Below are 18,576 nucleotides of genomic sequence, written 5' to 3' on the forward strand. Positions count from 1 at the left end.
TATTTTTTAAAAGTGCATTTCAGTCTCTGAATATGTGGAGATGTGATTCTGTCCGAGGTGGGGCCTGGGAATCAGCATTTCTACCCTGCTCCCCTCCCCCTCCCCCTCGGATGAATGAGAGTCGTAGCCCGGCTTGCCTGACGGCCGTGTCTACCGCCCACCGCCCACCCTCGTCAGAGCCGCACTGGTGAAGGGATGAAATACCACTTTGGTTATAATACTGTGCATCTCCTCACCTGGTTGCTGGGGTTGACGGCCTCCAGTTGGTGTGGAATCTAATCCCTGGTCCCGAAAGTGTCTGGGAGGCGCTTCACCAGCCGGTGCCCAACCCCCTGCAACCTCCAGAAACCCCCACGTTTCTGCTCCCACGCACAGTCATTCACAGAATACGCCAGCCTTGTTAATATCCCACGTGTTGGTCCTTAAACATCAGATTTTCTCCCTTCGCCTGTTGGGTCCCAAGAGATGTGCATCTGTCTGTGCCCCCAGCTCCTGGCACAGGGGCCCTGAACCCTCTGTCATTTCCAAAGTGATAAAAGCAGGGGAGCATCTGTTGTTCTAGGATCTGTCTTCGGCTTTATTCCTGACCAGGGCTCCTAGTACATTCCCAGGTGATAAGAACACTAAGGCCATCTTTTGTTCCGACGGGACGACTCGGTGGGGGGCTGCTCACCAGAAAGACCGAGCCGATCAGAAATTTGGCATTTTCAGCCCGGTCCCCCATCCTCCGGAGAGGGGAGAGGGTCTGGACACGAAGATAATGACAGGGAATGTTTGCATGATGAGAGCCCCACAAAATCCCAATAGTAAGGGGTTCAGCCCAGGTAGGTGACCGCGTGGAGGTGTTGGGGATATACTGGAGAGGGCATGAAACCACAGTGTCCCTCCCCAAATGTCTCACCCCGCACGTCTCTTCCACATGGCTGTTCGTATGTGGCCTTTGTCGTATCCCTTTGTAAGCTGGCCCACGTGAGGACCCGTTTCCCTGAGTTCTTTGAACCACCCTAGCACGTCGGTCAAACCCAAGGCTCGGGTCAAGGGAACCTCTGATCTACAGTCAGTGGCTGGTAAGCGCGGGGGACAACCTGGACCCGTAGCTGGTGTCTGGAGTGGGGGAGGGGCAGGCCTGTGTGACTGAGCCCTCAGCCCGCGGGGTCTGACACTGCAGGGAGGTCGCGCCCCCAGTGAGTTGGACGGTAGGCCACCCAGCTGGTGTCACGGACACGTGCTTGACATGTGGAAAGAAGCCCTACGTCCGGTGACCAGAAGTGTCAGAGATGACGTGTGCTGTCTGAGGTCAGGCAGACCTGACTCTGCTCGGGAGGCAGACTGAACTGACTTCTTGACGGAGGTCTCACTGACTGTGCCTGACCATCCCCACGGCCGTGACTGTTGTCTCACTTGCCCTAAACACGTCAGACCGCCTGCGTGGCACCAGTCCTTTCGGCTCTGCCCACACGGATTGCCACGCTCGATCGCCTTGTGTTTGGTCATTTCTTTACATTTTTAGCGCGACCCCTATGTGATGTCTTTTTTGAGGACAAAAAATAGCCCGCTACCTGCCGCATCCTGGGCACAACGTGATGTCAGACAAGGGAGGGGGTTATTTCAGGAAGGCATTTGTATCCCCAGCTGCTTCTCCACAGCTCTGTGCTCACCACTATTGCAAATAATTTCTCTTTCCAAATGGGAGCGTCTTTAAAAATGATTTCTTTGGGGATTTGAAACGTATTCGCTGTGCTTTTATTAACCGTATTTCAATTTGATATGTGCGGGCAGTGTGATCAATTTAGCATAACTGTCTTCTTAGAAGGCCACCTTCCTCCTCAAACACTTTCTGTTGGGTTTTCTGGAACCCTGCAGAAGGAATTGCGAGGAAGACCATGGGGCATGGCTGTGTCTGTCCTTTGGATGAGGATTAGGGCTGTGGTCCCTGGGTCTGCCTCTCCTTTTCCTCCTGTTTTGTCATCCTCACATCGGATGTGACAGTTGCTGGCACCAGCCGGTCGGCCCGCACTGGACAGGTTGATTGCGGCCACGTCTGTGTTGTCACGAGGCCGGGAGGAGCCTGGCAAGGTGACCTGGGCATCCACCGCCTGCTCACGCCCTGCCCTCCAGCCCCACCTTCTGAGCGATGCTCCCTGGGGGGCGGGTCTCCGAGTTGTGAGAGGCGGAGGGAGGAAGGGAGGGCCGGGTTACTGAAGCCTGGTGGGCCAAGGGGGCTCACTTGGAGCTGGAGAGGCACCCCCAGAGCCGCTCTGGCCTCCTCTCCATCGGGGACACCCGTACTAGGCAGGGGGGTTGGCGCAGGGGCTGGGGGGGATGGTTCTTCCTGACCCTGATCTGGACATGACCAAGGGCGTTCTCTGGAAGGACCCTGCTGTGGGAACAGAGGAGTAAAAGGCAGGAGAAGGGAGGCGGCGGAGGGGGCCTGCCCCGTCTGCGCCCCTCCCACACACGCACTCCCGCCTGGAGACATGGGTCCCGCTGCTCTCTTGTTGGGGTCCGTGATCCTGGAGCACACTGCATTTTAACCAGTAAAAACAAGCTCAAGGCTGCTGCAAAAGCCGGATTAGAGAACTCCGTCCTTGCCCTGCTACATCCCCAGGCGTTCTGTGCGCATACGTTTCCAGAGTGTCCGAGCTCATTGCATAGCGTGGGAACCGCGGGCCCCCTGTGCTACTAGCCTCCGGGGCCATCGTAAACCTCCGGAGGGATCCGCAGACCTGGGCAGTGTTGGGGGGGGGGGCTGGCCTCAGGCTGACTGCATGTTCCTGTCTCTGCAGGTGGCGCCCCATCCGGGACCCCGCGCCCTCCATGGCCTCTGGCTCAGGCAGGGGCCCTCCTGGTGAAGCGGTTCCAGCACACACGCCGGGCCTGGAAGAGCTCCCTCTCCGACCTCCTGCTGCCTGTCCTCTTCGTGGCCTTGGCCATGGGCTTGTTCATGGTGAGGCCTCTGGCCATTGACTACCCGCCCCTCAAACTAACACCTGGCCATTATGACACAGCCGAAACTTACTTTTTCAGGTAAGAAACCTCCCCCACTCCCCTTCACTTCCAAATTATGTCAGGACGGATTATGAATGTCAGTAGCTTTTAAGAATCGCAAATATACGTGTGGTTTCATGATTTTGGAGGGCTGTGTTCAAGAGGGCAAGATCATGGAATGTAGCAAATCCTGTAAATACCTCGTTTTTTTCCTATACATGCATACATACACATAATAAGTTTAATTCATGTATCAGGCACAGGAGAAGACTTATAACAGCAATAATAGGAAAATTATAACAATATACTGTAATAAAGTTAAATGAATGTGGTCTGTCTTTAAATTTCTTTTTTAAAGTTGATTTATTCTTATTAAAAATTTTTTTTTAATGTTTATTTATTTTTGAGAGACAGAGACAGAGCAAACAGGGGAGGGGCAGAGAGAGAGGGAGACACAGAATCGGAAGCAGGCTCCAGGCTCCGAGCCGTCAGCACAGAGCCCGACGTGGGGCTCGAACTCATGGACCGTGAGACCATGACCTGAGCCGCAATCAAGACTGGTGTCTTAACCGACTCAGCCACCCAGGCGCCCCTGTCTCTTTAAATATCTTACTGTTCTGCACCCACCCCTCTTGTGAGGACTTGGGATGATAAAATGCGCCAGGTAGGAGATGCTGTAGGATGTTGCCTCAGGCCGCTACTGACCTGAAGAATTGTGGGAAGGATCGTCCCTTTCCAGAGCCACAGATCAGGGGGATTATTGTGTTTCACAGAACTCTCCAGCGTTGCTCTGGGACAGCAGCCAGGAGCTGCAGGGCCCTCCCTGCAGAGAAATGTCTGACTTTTCTCTCTGTATGGCCGTGAGCCCGCGCACACCCCCAGGCTAGATTCGGTCCAGCTTTGCTGCCAAGAAATTCAGAGCGCTCCGAGTTTTGCAGCCAGATGAATTTACATAGGATGGTGTCAGAGCTTCTAGGGGTTTTGTTTTATTGACAGGAAACTGGGCACCCGAGAGAGGGACCTGAGCATCTCAGGGCCTGTCCCTCAGGTGGCTGGTTCCCCCAAGACTGACTTCTCTGCCCTGAGCTGGGTTTGCAGTGGCCGGGGTAACAGCATCACCCCGAGTGCTGACCAGGAACAACTCTCTTTCTGGGGGGGCGGTGCTTACACACCTCGGGGTGGGGGCAGACACCGGGCACTGGCATATTAGCTAGGCTGGACACGGTTCGCGCAACTGGGAGGGCGCGATTAGTTCTGCCCTCATCAAATACTTATCTTTACTAAAATAACGAGCTTAATTAGCCAGACTCTTAGCGCCTGCTAATATTTGTCACTTTTACAACAAAGTGTAATTTGGAGTTCAGTTTAAACAAACGCAGACGCAGAAGGAAAAATCGATAATAAACTGTTCCGTTTGCTTCTGTGTCCTTTGGTTAATTATATTTTTTTCCTCGGTGTGTTTTTATGCTCCACGGAGTCCGGGTTTTTAGCTCAAAAAAGAGAATCCTGCAGTGGTTCTGTTTGGAGACGTGCACGCAGGTCCCCAATATTCTTTCCGCAAGTGGGCTCTCTCTTCTGGCTAGCTAGTTTACGTACCTGCCCTCTTCTTCTTTTCCCAAGTGTTTGACGTGAATGGACAGAAAGGATAGAATGCCCCATAAAATGTGTTTCTTGAAAAAAAAAATGGGGCGCCTGGGTGGCTCAGTCGGTTAAGCGTCTGACTCTTGAGTTTGGCTCAGGTCATGATCTCATGGTTCGTGGGATCAGAGCTCTGCGTGGGGCTCTGTGCTGACGGTGTGGCACCTGCTTGGGATTCTCTCTCTCTCTCTCTCTCTCTCTCTCTCTCTCTCTCTCTCTCTCTTTCTCTCTGTCTCTCTCATTCTGCCCCTCCCCCAGCACACGTCTGCATATGCGCTCTCTCTCAAAAAAAAAAAATAGAAAATGCAGGCTCGCCAAAATCATAATAAAAAAAATTCACAGGTAATCCTACCAGCACTATCCACCATACCCCTAGGGGTTTATGGTCTTCTCCACGTTAATACGTAATGCTTTTAACACATGCATTTTTATTGTTTTATGACAGTGGCATTCCACTATAAACACTCTTCATTGTTTGCCTTTTTATTCAATAAATAACGTATCTGTGTACCTCTTGTTGTAAATCAGGCGCAAACCGCATCACCCATTTTCAGGCTGTGCCACGGCACGTTGCCCGGAGGTGCCATAATTTATGTAAATAATCTCTTTTTGGGGCGCCTACAGGCACGCCACAGCTTTCCTGTTCCAGGCAGGTCTGCAGGAATCCCTTTGCTCGGATTCATGGAGCTAATTGTTTCTATTATCATACATTGGCATTGGAAGTTTTGGGGGCAACAGGCACCCACAGTTTCAAGGTAGATATTGCCAAATTATTCGTATCGATGTGCACCAATTTATAGCATATATGAGCATGGAGTCATTGATTCTTTTAGTCACGAGCATGTGTTAGGCGCCTGCTGTATGCCACGTGCAGCTCTTGGTGGAGGGAGAACTCATTTCTCCACATTTTCAGTATCCCTTTTATAGCCATATCTGGACTTTCACTGCTTTGTTAGGCAGCTCTTTGGTGGCTGTTGAGATTGAATGTCCCCAGCTATTTCTCGGTTATTTCAAATTTCACTCCGTGTGAATATATTGAATGCCACACATCCTGTGCGAGCGTGTTCCACATCGTCATGCCTTCGGACTGCCTGCCCCTTCACCTCTTCTGTCCTGCCTTCATCCCTTCATCCCTTCCTTCTGAGGCAGGTGAGAACATCACATGCTGCACGTTCTACGGGGTCCATTTCCAGTCGATTGAAACCCTTCTCCACTGCTTTATTAATTTGGCCACGGTTTTTCATCTGAAAACATCTGCCCCTGCTCTCCCAGCATTCATTTTTCATCGAAGTCACACATTCCAAAATTATTTGGAGCCTGAGAGTTACAGATATTTGATTTGATTTGAATTTTATTTTGTTTATTTATTTTTTGAGAGAGAGAGAGAGAGAGAGCATGCACAAGGGAGAGGAGAGAGAGAGAAGAGGCCAAGCAGGCTCCTCACTGTCAATGCAGAGCCTGACGTGGGGCTGGAGGCCATGAATTGTGAGATCATGACCTGAGCTGAAATCAAGAGTCGGATGCTCAACCGACTGAGCCCCCCAGGCACCCCCAGGAACCAAAACCTTTTAGAGACGTGACAAGATGAAAAGGGCTTTGAGCTTTAGGAACGGCCAGCTGTGCGCAGGGAAATATATAAAGGAACGAATGGCAGACAGGGCTATGTAGCAATGTTTGTTGTATGGATTCCTCTCGTGCGTGTCTGGGCTGATAAAGGGCTGGAGTTGGTGCTGGTGATTGCCTTGTGTCTCCTGGTAGAGAGGAGAGAAGGGGCCACGTGCAAACTTGTGTCCTGCCTTTAGGCAAATGAGGGGGGGCTCAGAGAGCTTCTCTTGTATCTGCTTCTCAGTTGTCTTCAGCTCAAGATAATCCTTAAGTCACAGGGGCATCTTCTCTGCTGCCCTTCGGCACCCTGTGAACAGACACACCCCCAGGGAGAAGCTTGTGCCGAGACAGAGGCCCAGATTAGAGCCACGCTGTCAGGCAGGCCACGGACCACCGAGGATCTGTGGCCGCTATCAGCCCCATGGGTGTGTATGCCACCCCAATCCCCTCCCTCCCTTTCGTATGTTGAATCTTTAACCCCAGTGTGGCTGTGTTGGGACATGGGGCGTCTAAGGAAGTAATTAATGTTAAATGAGATGAGTGAGGGATATTGTAGTATTTTCTGCCGTTTCTAAGAGTTCGTCTTTCCATGGTGGACGTGTGTTTGTTTCCATTTCTCAGAATGGTGCAGGTGGAACCCCATCTGCTGCAGGTGCGTGAGCCAGAGGAGATTCCGAACGCCCCTCTTCTGTTCTTTCGTTCCAGACTCAGCAGAAGGAACGGGCGTATGTTTTCGTAGTCTGTATTTCGGTAGAGTAGTCGTGTCCTTAGTTAGGAGGCAGAAACGAAGATGTTGCCAGAAGTGGTCCATACAGAAGGAAACTTTTCCTGCTTCCGGTTCTCTACATTTCTCGTGCCTGCCCCAGATCAGAGGGCAGGGGGGTGACCAGCCTCCTGTTTGGCAGTACAACTGCTCTCCCCTGAGATCACTGTTCTTTCCTCCTGTGTACTGGGTTCCCCGGCAGGACGACCATGTGCCCTGGTTTGCTCGGGAAAGCAGTCCTGTTCTCTCGGCATCCGTACTACACCTGTCCTGCTCACTCCCCAAAGTGTCCTCCAGTGGGTGATACGTTACATGACGGCTCTGTCTGTGTTGAATCTGAGTGCCACCGTCTGAATCTTAGCACAGGAACGATATCCTGTGTAGAACAGCTGTTCACTGCTCATATTCCTCCTGATTTGCTGCAGATGCACATACACACACGCACACGCACACACGTGCACAGGTGCACACACACACATGCACATGGGGACACATACACACGAGCACGCAATACATATGTGCACACACACGTGCATGCACACGTACACAAGTGCACGCACATAGACATACACAGGTGCATATACACAAGCACACACACAGCCCATGGCTCACCCCGCTTTGTTACTTCAAATGTGGGCAGATTGCCATTTTCTAACATTTATGGGTGAACTCCATGGGGTGCTACATAGTATTTTCATTATGTTTCCTTACTTTCTCTTTAGCCTAACTCCTGGTTAACAGGTTTTTAAAGTCAGACCTGCATGTAGTTTTCTTTTTAAATTTTTTTTTTTGTTTTGTTTTCTTTTTTTTTTATTGTTTACTTTTAAAGGAGAGAAAGACAGTGTGAGTGGGGGAGGAGCAGAGAGAGAGGGAGACACAGAATCTGAAACAGGCTCTACAGGCTCTGAGCTGTCAGCACAGAGCCCGACGTGGGGCTAGATCTCACAAGCAGTGAGATCATGACGTGAACTGAAGTTGGCCGCTTAACCGACTGAGCCACCCAGGAGCCCCTGATTTTCAAAAACCATTCGGTGCATTATCTCTGTGTTGACTTTGATGGTACATGGAAATTTTATTATTATTATTATTTCATTTCCTTATTTTTTAAATGTTTATTTATTTATTTTGAGAGAGAGAACACATGTGAGGTGGGGGAGGGTAGAGAGAATCCTAAGCAGGCTTCGTGCTGTCAGCCCACAGTCTGACGCAGGGCTTGAACTCATGAACTCTGCAGTCATCACCTGAGCTGAAGTCAAGAGTAGACGCTTAACCGACTGAGCCACCCAGGCCCCCCTGGAAACCTGTTATCAGTGTGCTGACCATTCTCAGTACATCCTCATGCCTCTCAAATCTTAAGAGTTGAGAAAATGCAGTTATATGCCTACATTAAATTTACTTAACATTTCTTGAGGCATGCAAATCCTCATGAAAACACAAATGTTGGAAACCAATTTGACAATAAATTTCATATATTAGAAAAAAAAAAAAAAGGAAAACACAAATGAAAAAAAAAATGCCCTGGAGAGATTCTCTTCTGTCACTTTTAGGAGTGATGGGAGCAGACAGCGCCCGTGTGGCTCACAGAGGATTTTGTGCTCTATGAGCCCAGAAAACCTGGGGATTTGGCGGCTCGGTCTGTAGCCCAGAGGTCTCTGACTCGGATGCCTTGGGGGCCAGCTGCGGGGCGGAGGAAGGTGCTTGCTTGTGACCAAGCCTCTGTGACAGCCGTCCTACACGCTGTTTGGTACACCTGTGAGAGAAAAGCCGCGTGCAGGGAATGTGTCTGCACTGGTTCGGGTCCTCACCAACCAGTTTGTGACCCAAGCCTCTGGCTCTGTTTTATCCTGAACGCCTTGCCAGCTGATTGCTGTTTGCAGAGGGCTTTGGGACTCCTCCCTCCCCATTGGGGACCCCGAAACTGAGAGGTGCCAGGGACTCTGGGCTTGTTCAGGGCGGAGGCAGGCTGGCCCAGGGCAGGCCCCGGGGAAGCCGGCAGACGGTGATGCAGCATGAGCACAGGCCACAGCGTGGCCTCGGCACCGCTGAGCACCCCATGTTCGCTCCTCACCCCATGCGGGGGCGGGACCTGAAGGGCCTGCTGGAGGCCCTTGAGTTGCTCCCGCTTGTCCGCGGGGTGGTAATTGGACGTCCCAACGTGGCCCACTAGCCTTCCAGGCTTCCGTGAGGTTCAGCCTCAGCTGCCCCATGGGCCCCGGGCTCTGCGCATCAGAAGGACGTGATGTAGGGGCGCCTGGGTGGCTCAGTCAGTTACGCATCCGACTCGTGGTTTCAGCTCAGGTTATGGTCTCAGAGTTTGCGAGTTCAAGCCCTGCATCGGGCCCTGTGCTGACAGTGCTCAGAGCCTGCTTGGGAGTCTCTGCCCGTCTCTCTGCTCCCCCCTGCCCCCACCATCTCAAAAATAAAGAAACGTTAAAAATAATAAAGCAGGATGGGATGCAGCTGCACATTTCCATGTGTAAGGAAACCCAAAATCACCTTTTCTGCTCACTCCCCTGATGTCCCCAGCGAAACAAGAACGTTTTCAAGTCTGGCTGAGAAGTCCCTCCTCCCGGGATCCTCAGCCTCTACCCTCTCCTCTGTGTGTCTGCCACGCCACGGGGATCTCCCTGTGCTCTAACCGATGGCTGGAGATCCCCACCTGCCTTCCTACACGGTGGCTCCCTTGAGGGTCACGAGTGAGACCTAATGTCTCTCTACGGTTAGTTCTTGCCGCAGGGTCTAGAAAAGGTTACTTTCATTAATTATTTGTTAAGTTGAATTCAACAATCTGGGGCCCCTGGGTGGCTCAGTCGGTTAAGTGTTGGACTCTTGGTTTCTGCTCAGGTCATGATCTCATGGTTCATGAGTTCGAGCCCTGCATCAGTCTCCTTGCTGGCAGTGCGGAGCCTGCCTGGGGTTCTCCCTCTCCCACTCTCTCTGTCCCTCCCTCCCCTGCCCTCTGTCTCTCAAAAATATATAAACACACACACACACACACACACACACACACACACACACAACCAAATGAATATGAAGCAGGAAAAGTCTTCCAGAACTAATTTGGACAGGTCTCTGCTTCAAGTGAGCATACAAAACATGGACCATGGAAAGACAACTGTCTGCATGCAGTTGAGAATATCTGGAGGAAACTCCATGGCCCCCTCCGTCTTCTAGGCTGGGCTTTCAGTCCTTACAGGAAGCGATGTTCCTGATGTGCTGCTATGTTCACCCCGTTGGGGAACCCCACAGCGTCCTACCTGAACATGGACTTCACCCTGGCCCCTAGTCCCCACCTGAAGAAGACCTGGGACTTGAGGGCATCCCTCCACTCTGCCTCTGTCTTCACACGGCCTTCTCCCCGGGTGGCCCTGTGTTCAAAGTTCCCAATTGCTAGAAGGGCTTCAGCCATATTGGAGCAGGCCCACCCTCATCCTGTATGATCTCATCTCAACGAACTACATCTCCAAGGACCGGTCCTACTTCCAAACAAGGTCACATTCTGACCTTCTGGGTGGGCGTGAAATTGGGGGGGAGCGCTGTTTATCCCACCGTACGTTTTCAGGGTAACTTCCTTATCAGATACCACTGGATTGGGCCACATTTTTAGTCACTTTTCAAAAAAAGAGGAACTTGGCTTTTTATAAAAAACCATGCCCTTCTGTTGGCTGCGGAAGGGCAACGGGACATTAAAATTAGTAGAAGACTTAACAGTGATGGTGGGTCTTCACCCCCCCGTGGTGTGCAAGATGGTGCCTGGAATGTGGCATATGGAGACATACTGGGTGTCGTTAACTAGCGGCCTCCCAACATTCACCGTGAGCACTTCATGATTTATTTCTCTGTATCAACGTGCACCTTTGTACGTACTCGGTACCGTTCTCGTGAGACAATAGTGGCACGTTATTTTGTGGGAATGATTCAGAGATGGTGAATGGAAAGCAATTGGTCTATTTCCCAGAAGAAATTCAGTGCTTGATGAAAGCTGGTTTTACACCCTGGAGCGGACCTAATACATCATCTGTGCTGCTGGATGGCGTGGGAGAGGCATGTTGCGATCACCAGCAGGCTCTAGAAAACATTTCCCTGGCAGAATAACCTTCGAGGTGCTGACTGCCCCTCGCGACTCATGTCCTGGCCGCCCTTTTCTTATCCGCTCGGTCCACCCTCACACTCGGCTTTGTCCAGCTCATGGAACATCCAAACTCTGCCCTGACCTTGCGTGTCTAGTCTCTGACCCCCAAGAGCATTCTTTGCCCCACTCATCGGTATGGCTGTTTCTTTCTGGGTTCTACTTACACGTGATCTTTTTATGAAGTTCCATCCACGTGGGCACCTCCGTGCCCCTATTGAGCACCCCTCTGTGTTCTCTTTTTGACGCTCACCTTCAGCATCCTTGGAGCTCACAGTCCAGTGGGAGAAGACAGATGGCAAACGGCATAGCCCAGACCGAGTTGACTGTCCCTGGACAGCGCCCAGCACCGAGCAGGCATCCCTAAAATATTTGTGCACAAATCAATTCATAGCTTTTACTCTCTCCCCAACCGTGAACTTCAGAAGCATTTTTACCTCCCCCAGAGCCTGCAGGTGATCAGTCTTTCGGCCCGATTCAGCTGAACTTAGTGCTTTGCGTAGGACTCTGTCCTATCTCTTGGTGGCATGAGATTAAAATAAACACACAAAGAAGAATCCCTTCTGACCAGGTCCTCATGCTGAAGACCCTGTTCTCGTACATGCTAGCTGGGGAGCGAGATGGAAAGTACCTTCAGGCTTCCCGGATCTAATTCTCATTCCACACACATCTGCAAAGACACAAGTCCAACTCTCAGAAAGCTCACAGTCGAGCTGAGAGATAACCCTATGAACACATCAACAGGGAGTCCTATAAATGCGACGCTAGGCGTAGCTGTACCGTGTGGGGTTGTACTAGAGTGGGTGGGGGGCTCCATCTGACGGGGGGCAGGGCTCAAGGAAGGCTTTCTGAAGGCTGTGGCACCTGAATGGAGCCCTCAGTGATACCTGGGTGCTGCCCAGGCGAGAGGAGATGCTTCTTCAGACAGAGAAAGAAACAAGTGTGAGTCTACAGGTGCTGGAAGGCATCCCAAGTAGAAAAGACATTATCCTGCAGGCAGAATGGAGGGAGGCACGACGAGGCTTGAAAATGTGGGCGGCGATAGAATCGGGTTTAGTTTATAGTGGCGTTTCTTAAAACTTGTCTTGTGGAGGACTGTTCCTCTGGGTATCAGTGCTGACGGCCACGAAACCACCCATCTTCCTGTCGGGATTGATTGAGCTGCTATTGAGTTAATTAGGTTACCTTCCTCTAAACTTCTCAGAGCTTTTAATATGCTGGATTGGCCACATGAAGCCTACTTTCGTCTGTTTTTTTTTTAACTTGGGTTTGATTGTATAATGAGCACGCGTGAAGCCTGCGGAGGCTAGGACTGTGCTTGTATTCCGTACCCCATTTCCCCACCCCCCTGCCTCTGCTCTCAACACCTTCCAATTTTCTATCTGTTAAGTTTATGAAAGAATACCATTTCTCTGAGAATGACCTTTTTCACTTAATAAGCGCATCACTAAGCTTCTTCCATATTGTTGCGTGTTGGTGTGTATGCCTTGTTTTGAATATTGCACAATATTCCCCTGTACGAATTGTACACCACAACTTATTAATCTTCCTTTTTAATGATGGACAGCATGAGCTCCTTCCAGTTTTTTTGTGATTGTGAACTGTGCTGCATGGACGTTCTAGAATATTCTAACGCATACCTCCAGTTTTACATATACAAGAGCTTCTTAGGGGTTCATTCAGAGAAATGTTAATTGCTGATCAGTTGCGTAGAGTATGTGACCCTTCTATTTCAGGAGGTGATGCCAAACTTTTCCAAAGTGGTTGTAAACTTAAAAAAAAAATTTTTTTTTTAACGTTTTTTTATTATTGAGAAACAGAGAGACAGAGTGTGAGCAGGGGAGGGGCAGAGAGAGGGGGAGACACAGAATCGGAAGCAGGCTCCAGGCTCTGAGCCGTCAGCACAGAGCCCGACGTGGGGCTTGAGCTCATAAACCGCGAGATCATGACCTGAGCCGCAGTTGGACGCTCAGCCGACTGAGCCACGCAGGCGCCGCCGAAGTGATTATAATCTTGCACCTCTTTAGTGCTTTCGTGTATTTCTTAAAAATAATTAGCTCAAGGGGTACCTGGGTGGCTCAGTTGGTTAAGCGTCCGACTCCAGCTCAGGTATGATCGCTTGGTTCGTGAGTTCAAGCTCCGTGTCGGGCTCTGTGGTGACAGCTCAGAGCCTGGAGCCTGCTTCTGATTCTGTCTCCTTCTCTCTCTGCCCCTCCCCCGGTCGTGCTCTCTCTCTCCCTCTCTCTCTTAAATATAAATGAACATTAACAAAAATAAAATAACTAGCTCAAGAAAATGTTTATGCCAAAGAGCATATTTTGGTGGCATATTCCCTTCTAGTCTAAGAATCCATATGTTGCACATGACCACGTGTTACGCACGTCCGCTAAATTGGGGGTGTATGATGCTTTTATAGGTGTGCCAGCACGCAGCAAAGGTTTTCGCCCCGACGCGCATTCTCTCTCCTCCTAAGTGACCTCAGTCTATTTCCTGTTGTCCCTTCTCCTGGTTCACTTGGAGGTCATGCGGATCAGCAAATACCCTCCTTTCTGCCCTGCTCTGTGGATGACACCTGGGTTTGCAACCAGCCTCTCTGCCTGCTGGCCTCTTCAAAGCCGTGGGTAGATTGTGGTTCATCACCTTGCAGCTTCCAGGCATGGAGTCTGGTTCACTTCAGTCTTTCTGACTCTCTTTCCCTCCTAGGCAACTTTTTCTGTCTGTCATCTTGTAGGATTTCTTTGTCTTTAGAGTGCTTGATATTTTCATCATTTTGGCATCAGACCTGTGGATTCCAGTTTAGGGGGCTCTCATTAACAACTGGAAGCCCCTTTGGGGTGGTGTTAGGACAACGCGTTTGTTCAAGCATGCCCCCTGGGTCACTCTGATGCACAGTAAATTTTGCGGATAACATGGAGAGAGAAACATTATGCTGTTTAGGAACTGCCTCAGGAGTCAGAATTAAGCACTAATTTTCACTTCCTAGAGTCTGGTAATGACAGATTTCACATGGTTCTAATAGCACTTTAAAATATGGCCAAGAATTTGAAGACAAACAAAAAGCCATAGGAACAAGCGTTTGACTCTTACGACAACAGGGACAATTTAAAGCCAGTGTTGTTTTGTTTTTAACTCTGACCTCTAGACCTAAGCACAAATCTAGTAGAAAGTAAACTGTAAATAACTTTTAAACTTGCCCTTAGTAATTATTCCAAGCAAACCACTTTATAGATCAATATGTTTTTCACACAAAAAAGTATTTTAAGCTTTCATATTTGTTCTCGGATTAATAGGTCAAAAGAGAGCAATCCAGAGTGTTTCCACAGATGCTACAAATAATGTTTTCTTTTTATGGGCACCATTTCAGTGGAAAATATGTCTCTTTGCTTGTAAAAGTGTTTTCTCATTTGTCAGAAACTTGAAGGCTGTTTATAGGGAGGTCACAGTGCCTACTTAGGAGACATTTCTGTGCCGTAAATTTCAGCATGCTTCATTATTGCGCATTTCTGTCCAGAGCTGTCACACATCCTGTGAGGCTGGTTGTAAACCACCTGAATGCTTTCACGCCTCTGTTGTATTGTATGCAGTGGGGAAGATGGCGTTTTCCTAGAAGGAATTATTCTGTGTTGGACGCCGTAGCAGTGTATCCCAAGCTTCTGCACAGTGACGGCCCTGAACACCAAGTTGTCCTCAGCAGAAACACAAAACTAACTCGGTGTAATGAGTTGGTCTTTCTTTTCCAACCACCGTTCTGAGCCTGTGCCCTTTCTCTCATGGGTTGTTTTCTTCCATGGTGAGGGGCGCACAGTTCAAAGCCAGTGATGTCTTCGGGGCAGGACCAGGAGAGGAGGAGGCGGCAGAGGGCTCTTAGGAGAAGGAACCCAGAGCTCAAATGCTGCAGATGAATCGCGACCAACAGGGAAACGGGGAAGCTGCAAGGTCAGGGCTGATCTGCGGGATCTGAAGGCCATGTAATGGGGCGGGGCTGTGCGGGGCGGGGCGCGGCCAGGTGGATTAGGGTGGGGCGGAGGGTCGAGTCGGATCCAGGTGGGATAGGGCGGGGCTGGGAGGTCGGGGCGGGTCCAGATTGACTTCTGCTTGGGTCATGATCTGGCAGTTGGCGGGTTCGAGCCCCAAACCCCGCTCTGTGCTGTTAACACCGATCCTGCTTCAGATCCTCTGCCCCCACTCTGTCTCCACCTCTCTTGCTTGCTCTCTCTGTGTCTCAGAAATAAACAGTAAAAACAAACAAACAAAAAACAAAACAAAACAAAAAACTATTGAAAAAGAGAAGCTACTGTTTTAAGTTCTTTAAAATAAACCTTTGTGTGCCTTTGTTAATTTACGAGCTCCTTTCCAAAGAGATTTGAGGTCACTTTCAGATAAGTAATCTATCGTGCTAATAATACACCATTTTTCTTTATCTTGGGAATAAATGTTCCCGAACACGTCCATTCAAAAGCATTTTGTAAACGGCACGGTGTAAGTTCTAGAAAGTAATACATTTTCGTTTGTAAACACAGTCATTCAGGGTTTTAATTAACTTAAATAAGGCCATTCCCTATCAGTCCATTTCAGACAGCTTTAAATGATCGTTTCCTGTACGCTTTCTCAAGTCAAGGTGTCTCTTACAAATGATGTATAAAATTTAATATAGAGATTGTTTCCACACCTCTGTCAAGCTCGAGGGATAGTGTGTCTTATCACTGACGGTGTCTTCAGTAAGTAAATTCGGTATTGGTGGCCTTGGTTCTCACCAACGCTGAACTATTTTTTAAAATTTCTTTTTTCTTTCTTTTCTTTTATCTTATCTACCTGTAGCAGGGTTCTCGCACAGAGTCATGACACAGAGGCTTTTCTTTCCAGCAAGCAACTTTATTCGTGCCGGCACGGCTCAGTTGGGTTCGTACCCAGAGAACTGAGCCCTGAACGCCACATGGCGTATATTTTTTACTTGTCTCCCATATATGGTAACCCACAAACATGCAGTCTGATGAAGTGGTCTCATGTTACAAGGTCACGAAAGATGTCATGTACGCACATGGCCAGGTTACCTTCACGTTTTCTTTAACCTAGGGAGGGTACCCTACCACATTATCTAGCTGTCATCTATCTATCTATCTATCTATCTATCATCTATTAACGCTGCTTGAACTATTACCAAGCTTCTGAAGCTTGTGCCTGTTAAATAAATACTATCATTCAATGTACACTTAAAGCACACCCAGGATTCTACGCTGAGGGCTTCTTACCAAGAAAGTGTTGTTCCATGTAGCTCACATAAAGAAACAAAAAACATGAAAGTACAAAGTTTCGTTGCAGGGCTATCTCATAGAACAAATATTCAGAACAAACCAGAGCTGCAACATTAAGAGAATTTTTTTCATAGATTTTAACATATTAATAGGATGAAATATCATGCAACCTTTAAAATTCGTTTTTAGAAACCACGCAAAAGTGCCAAAGATGGTAATATTATAATATTAAATAAGAAAATGAGAAACATAATACACTGTGAATGCAAATATATAAAAATGCGTATCTGTGTGGGCAATACTTTGCTTTTGAGAAAATCCTTAATCTTTTTTTTTTTTTTTTTTAATATTTTATCTTTGGGTGAGTGCAAGTGTGGGAGGGGCAGGGAGGATCCGAAGCAGGCTCTGTGCTGACAGGGTGACAGCAGCGAGCCCAACGTGGGGCTTGAACTCAGGAACTGCGAGCTCATGACCTGAGCCGAAGTCGGATGCTCAACCGACTGAGCCACCCAGGCACCTCGAAAAAAATCCTTAGTCTTATTGCTGATTTGGCTTTACCATACAAACTCTACAGCTGAGATCACTGCTCTAAGAACCGTTTGCCTGGATCAGCTCAACCAGGGTGGCTGTCCTGTGATCTGAGCCGGGAGTACTAACAAAGCCACCCTGTTTCTTTTGTGTTCTGGTGAGCAGCAGTGGGGCCGAAGACCAGGAGCTCATCCACGTGCTTTTGAGGGCGTTTGCAGATGAGGATCCGCTCTGTGACGGTTTAAACCCCAATTTACACCCAGACCCGTAAGTATCTGATGGCTTTGTGAGGGTGCAAGCTGCCAACCCAGAGCACCGTCTCCTGTGCAACTCGGAGCTCTGGTGGAGGGTTTCCATCTTGTGAAATGAACATTAGCCAAACCAGTAGGTTAGTAGCAGACAGGCTTCGTTGGTATGCTTTCTATTGTAGCAGAAACATCAATTAATAATTATTTTCAATTTGTGTGACAAAACCCAAAAGTAAAAAGCGTAAAGGAGCAAGAAAATATGAAATATGTATTAAACTGTTACTTTTAGGGCAAACTTGTACATATGAAAAGATCATATGTTTTAAAAAATTTTTTAACATTTATTTTTGGAAAGAGAGAGAGACAGACAGACAGACACGGAGCACAAGTGGGGGAGGGGCAGAAAGAGAGGGAGACACAGAATCGGAAGCAGGCTCCAGGCTCTGAGTTATCAGCACAGAGCCTGATGTGGGTCTTGAACCCATGAACCGTGAAATCATGACCTGAGCCAAAGTTGGATGCCAACCGACTGAGCCACCCAGATGCCCCTAGATGGTATTTTTTTTTAACTAAAGAAACTTAATGGGGTGCCTGCGTGGCTTAGTTGGTTAAGCCTCAGGTCATGATCTCAGGGTTTGTGAGTCTGAGCCCCCAGGAGGGCTGATTCTCTGCCTGTCCCCACTCATGTGTGCACGCATGCTCTCTCTTTCTCTCTCAAATAAATAAACTTTGACAAAAAACAAAAGAGAAACTTTTAAAAGTTTCCTGAGTTTGGGGGTGAATTACTTTGAACATTGTTTTCTTCTAGGATTTGAAAATGATAATATTGAGATGACTTTTTAATGGAAACTTGTTAAAGCATGCCTTTCTCTGTACGCAATTTTCTAATTCTGCTTGACTGTTATTAATTGAGGGTGTATTATAAATACACTGCAGTCATAGGAATCGAGATAGCTACAGGATCTGGCCCTCCTCCAGGAATTTGCAGTTCTGGGTAGAGCACGTGGGCAAAGTGATAAAACCATAATGATGTATTAAGGACCAAAGCGTCTGTTTTTAAGTAATAAATATAAAAATCCAGACAGTAAAGCAATATCGGCAATACGTTTTTCTAATTTGTGATGACACATCTGGCTCATTAGTCATGTTGGCAATTAGTTCGAGAGGGAAGTAGTGGGTTCAGAGATGTCTTCTGCGGAAAAACAAAGACTTTTCATCGTGGGTAGGAGCTTCTAGGGCGATCCTGAAGCCGGCGGGATGTAAAATGCACACTTTGAGCAACTGACATCTAGCCCGGGGCCCTCCTGGAGCCTCCTGGAGTGCTGGCCCCACCTGTCATAGAGACAGAGCAGATAAAAGGACATTTCTTTATCAAATCTCTCAAGAGGGGGGAGAAAAGTAGAATCTGTGCTGAGGACAGTGGAA

General features: G+C 48.7%; 1 protein-coding gene across 1 annotated transcript in view; it reads left to right on the forward strand.

Annotated features, from left to right (window-relative positions):
• Window positions 1-18,576, forward strand: part of LOC132679001 (ATP-binding cassette sub-family A member 13) — a 301,866-nt gene that overhangs the window by 143,827 nt on the left and 139,463 nt on the right. Inside the window, exons 27-28 of the mRNA XM_060632081.3 lie at window positions 2,787-3,027; window positions 17,069-17,170. Of these exons, the coding sequence (XP_060488064.3) occupies window positions 2,787-3,027; window positions 17,069-17,170 (343 nt within the window). The remainder of the gene's footprint in view (window positions 1-2,786; window positions 3,028-17,068; window positions 17,171-18,576) is intronic.

This window comes from Panthera onca, chromosome A2 (assembly GCF_046562875.1).
Source record: "Panthera onca isolate mPanOnc1 chromosome A2, mPanOnc1 haplotype 2, whole genome shotgun sequence".
NCBI classification, from domain to species: Eukaryota; Metazoa; Chordata; class Mammalia; order Carnivora; family Felidae; genus Panthera; species Panthera onca.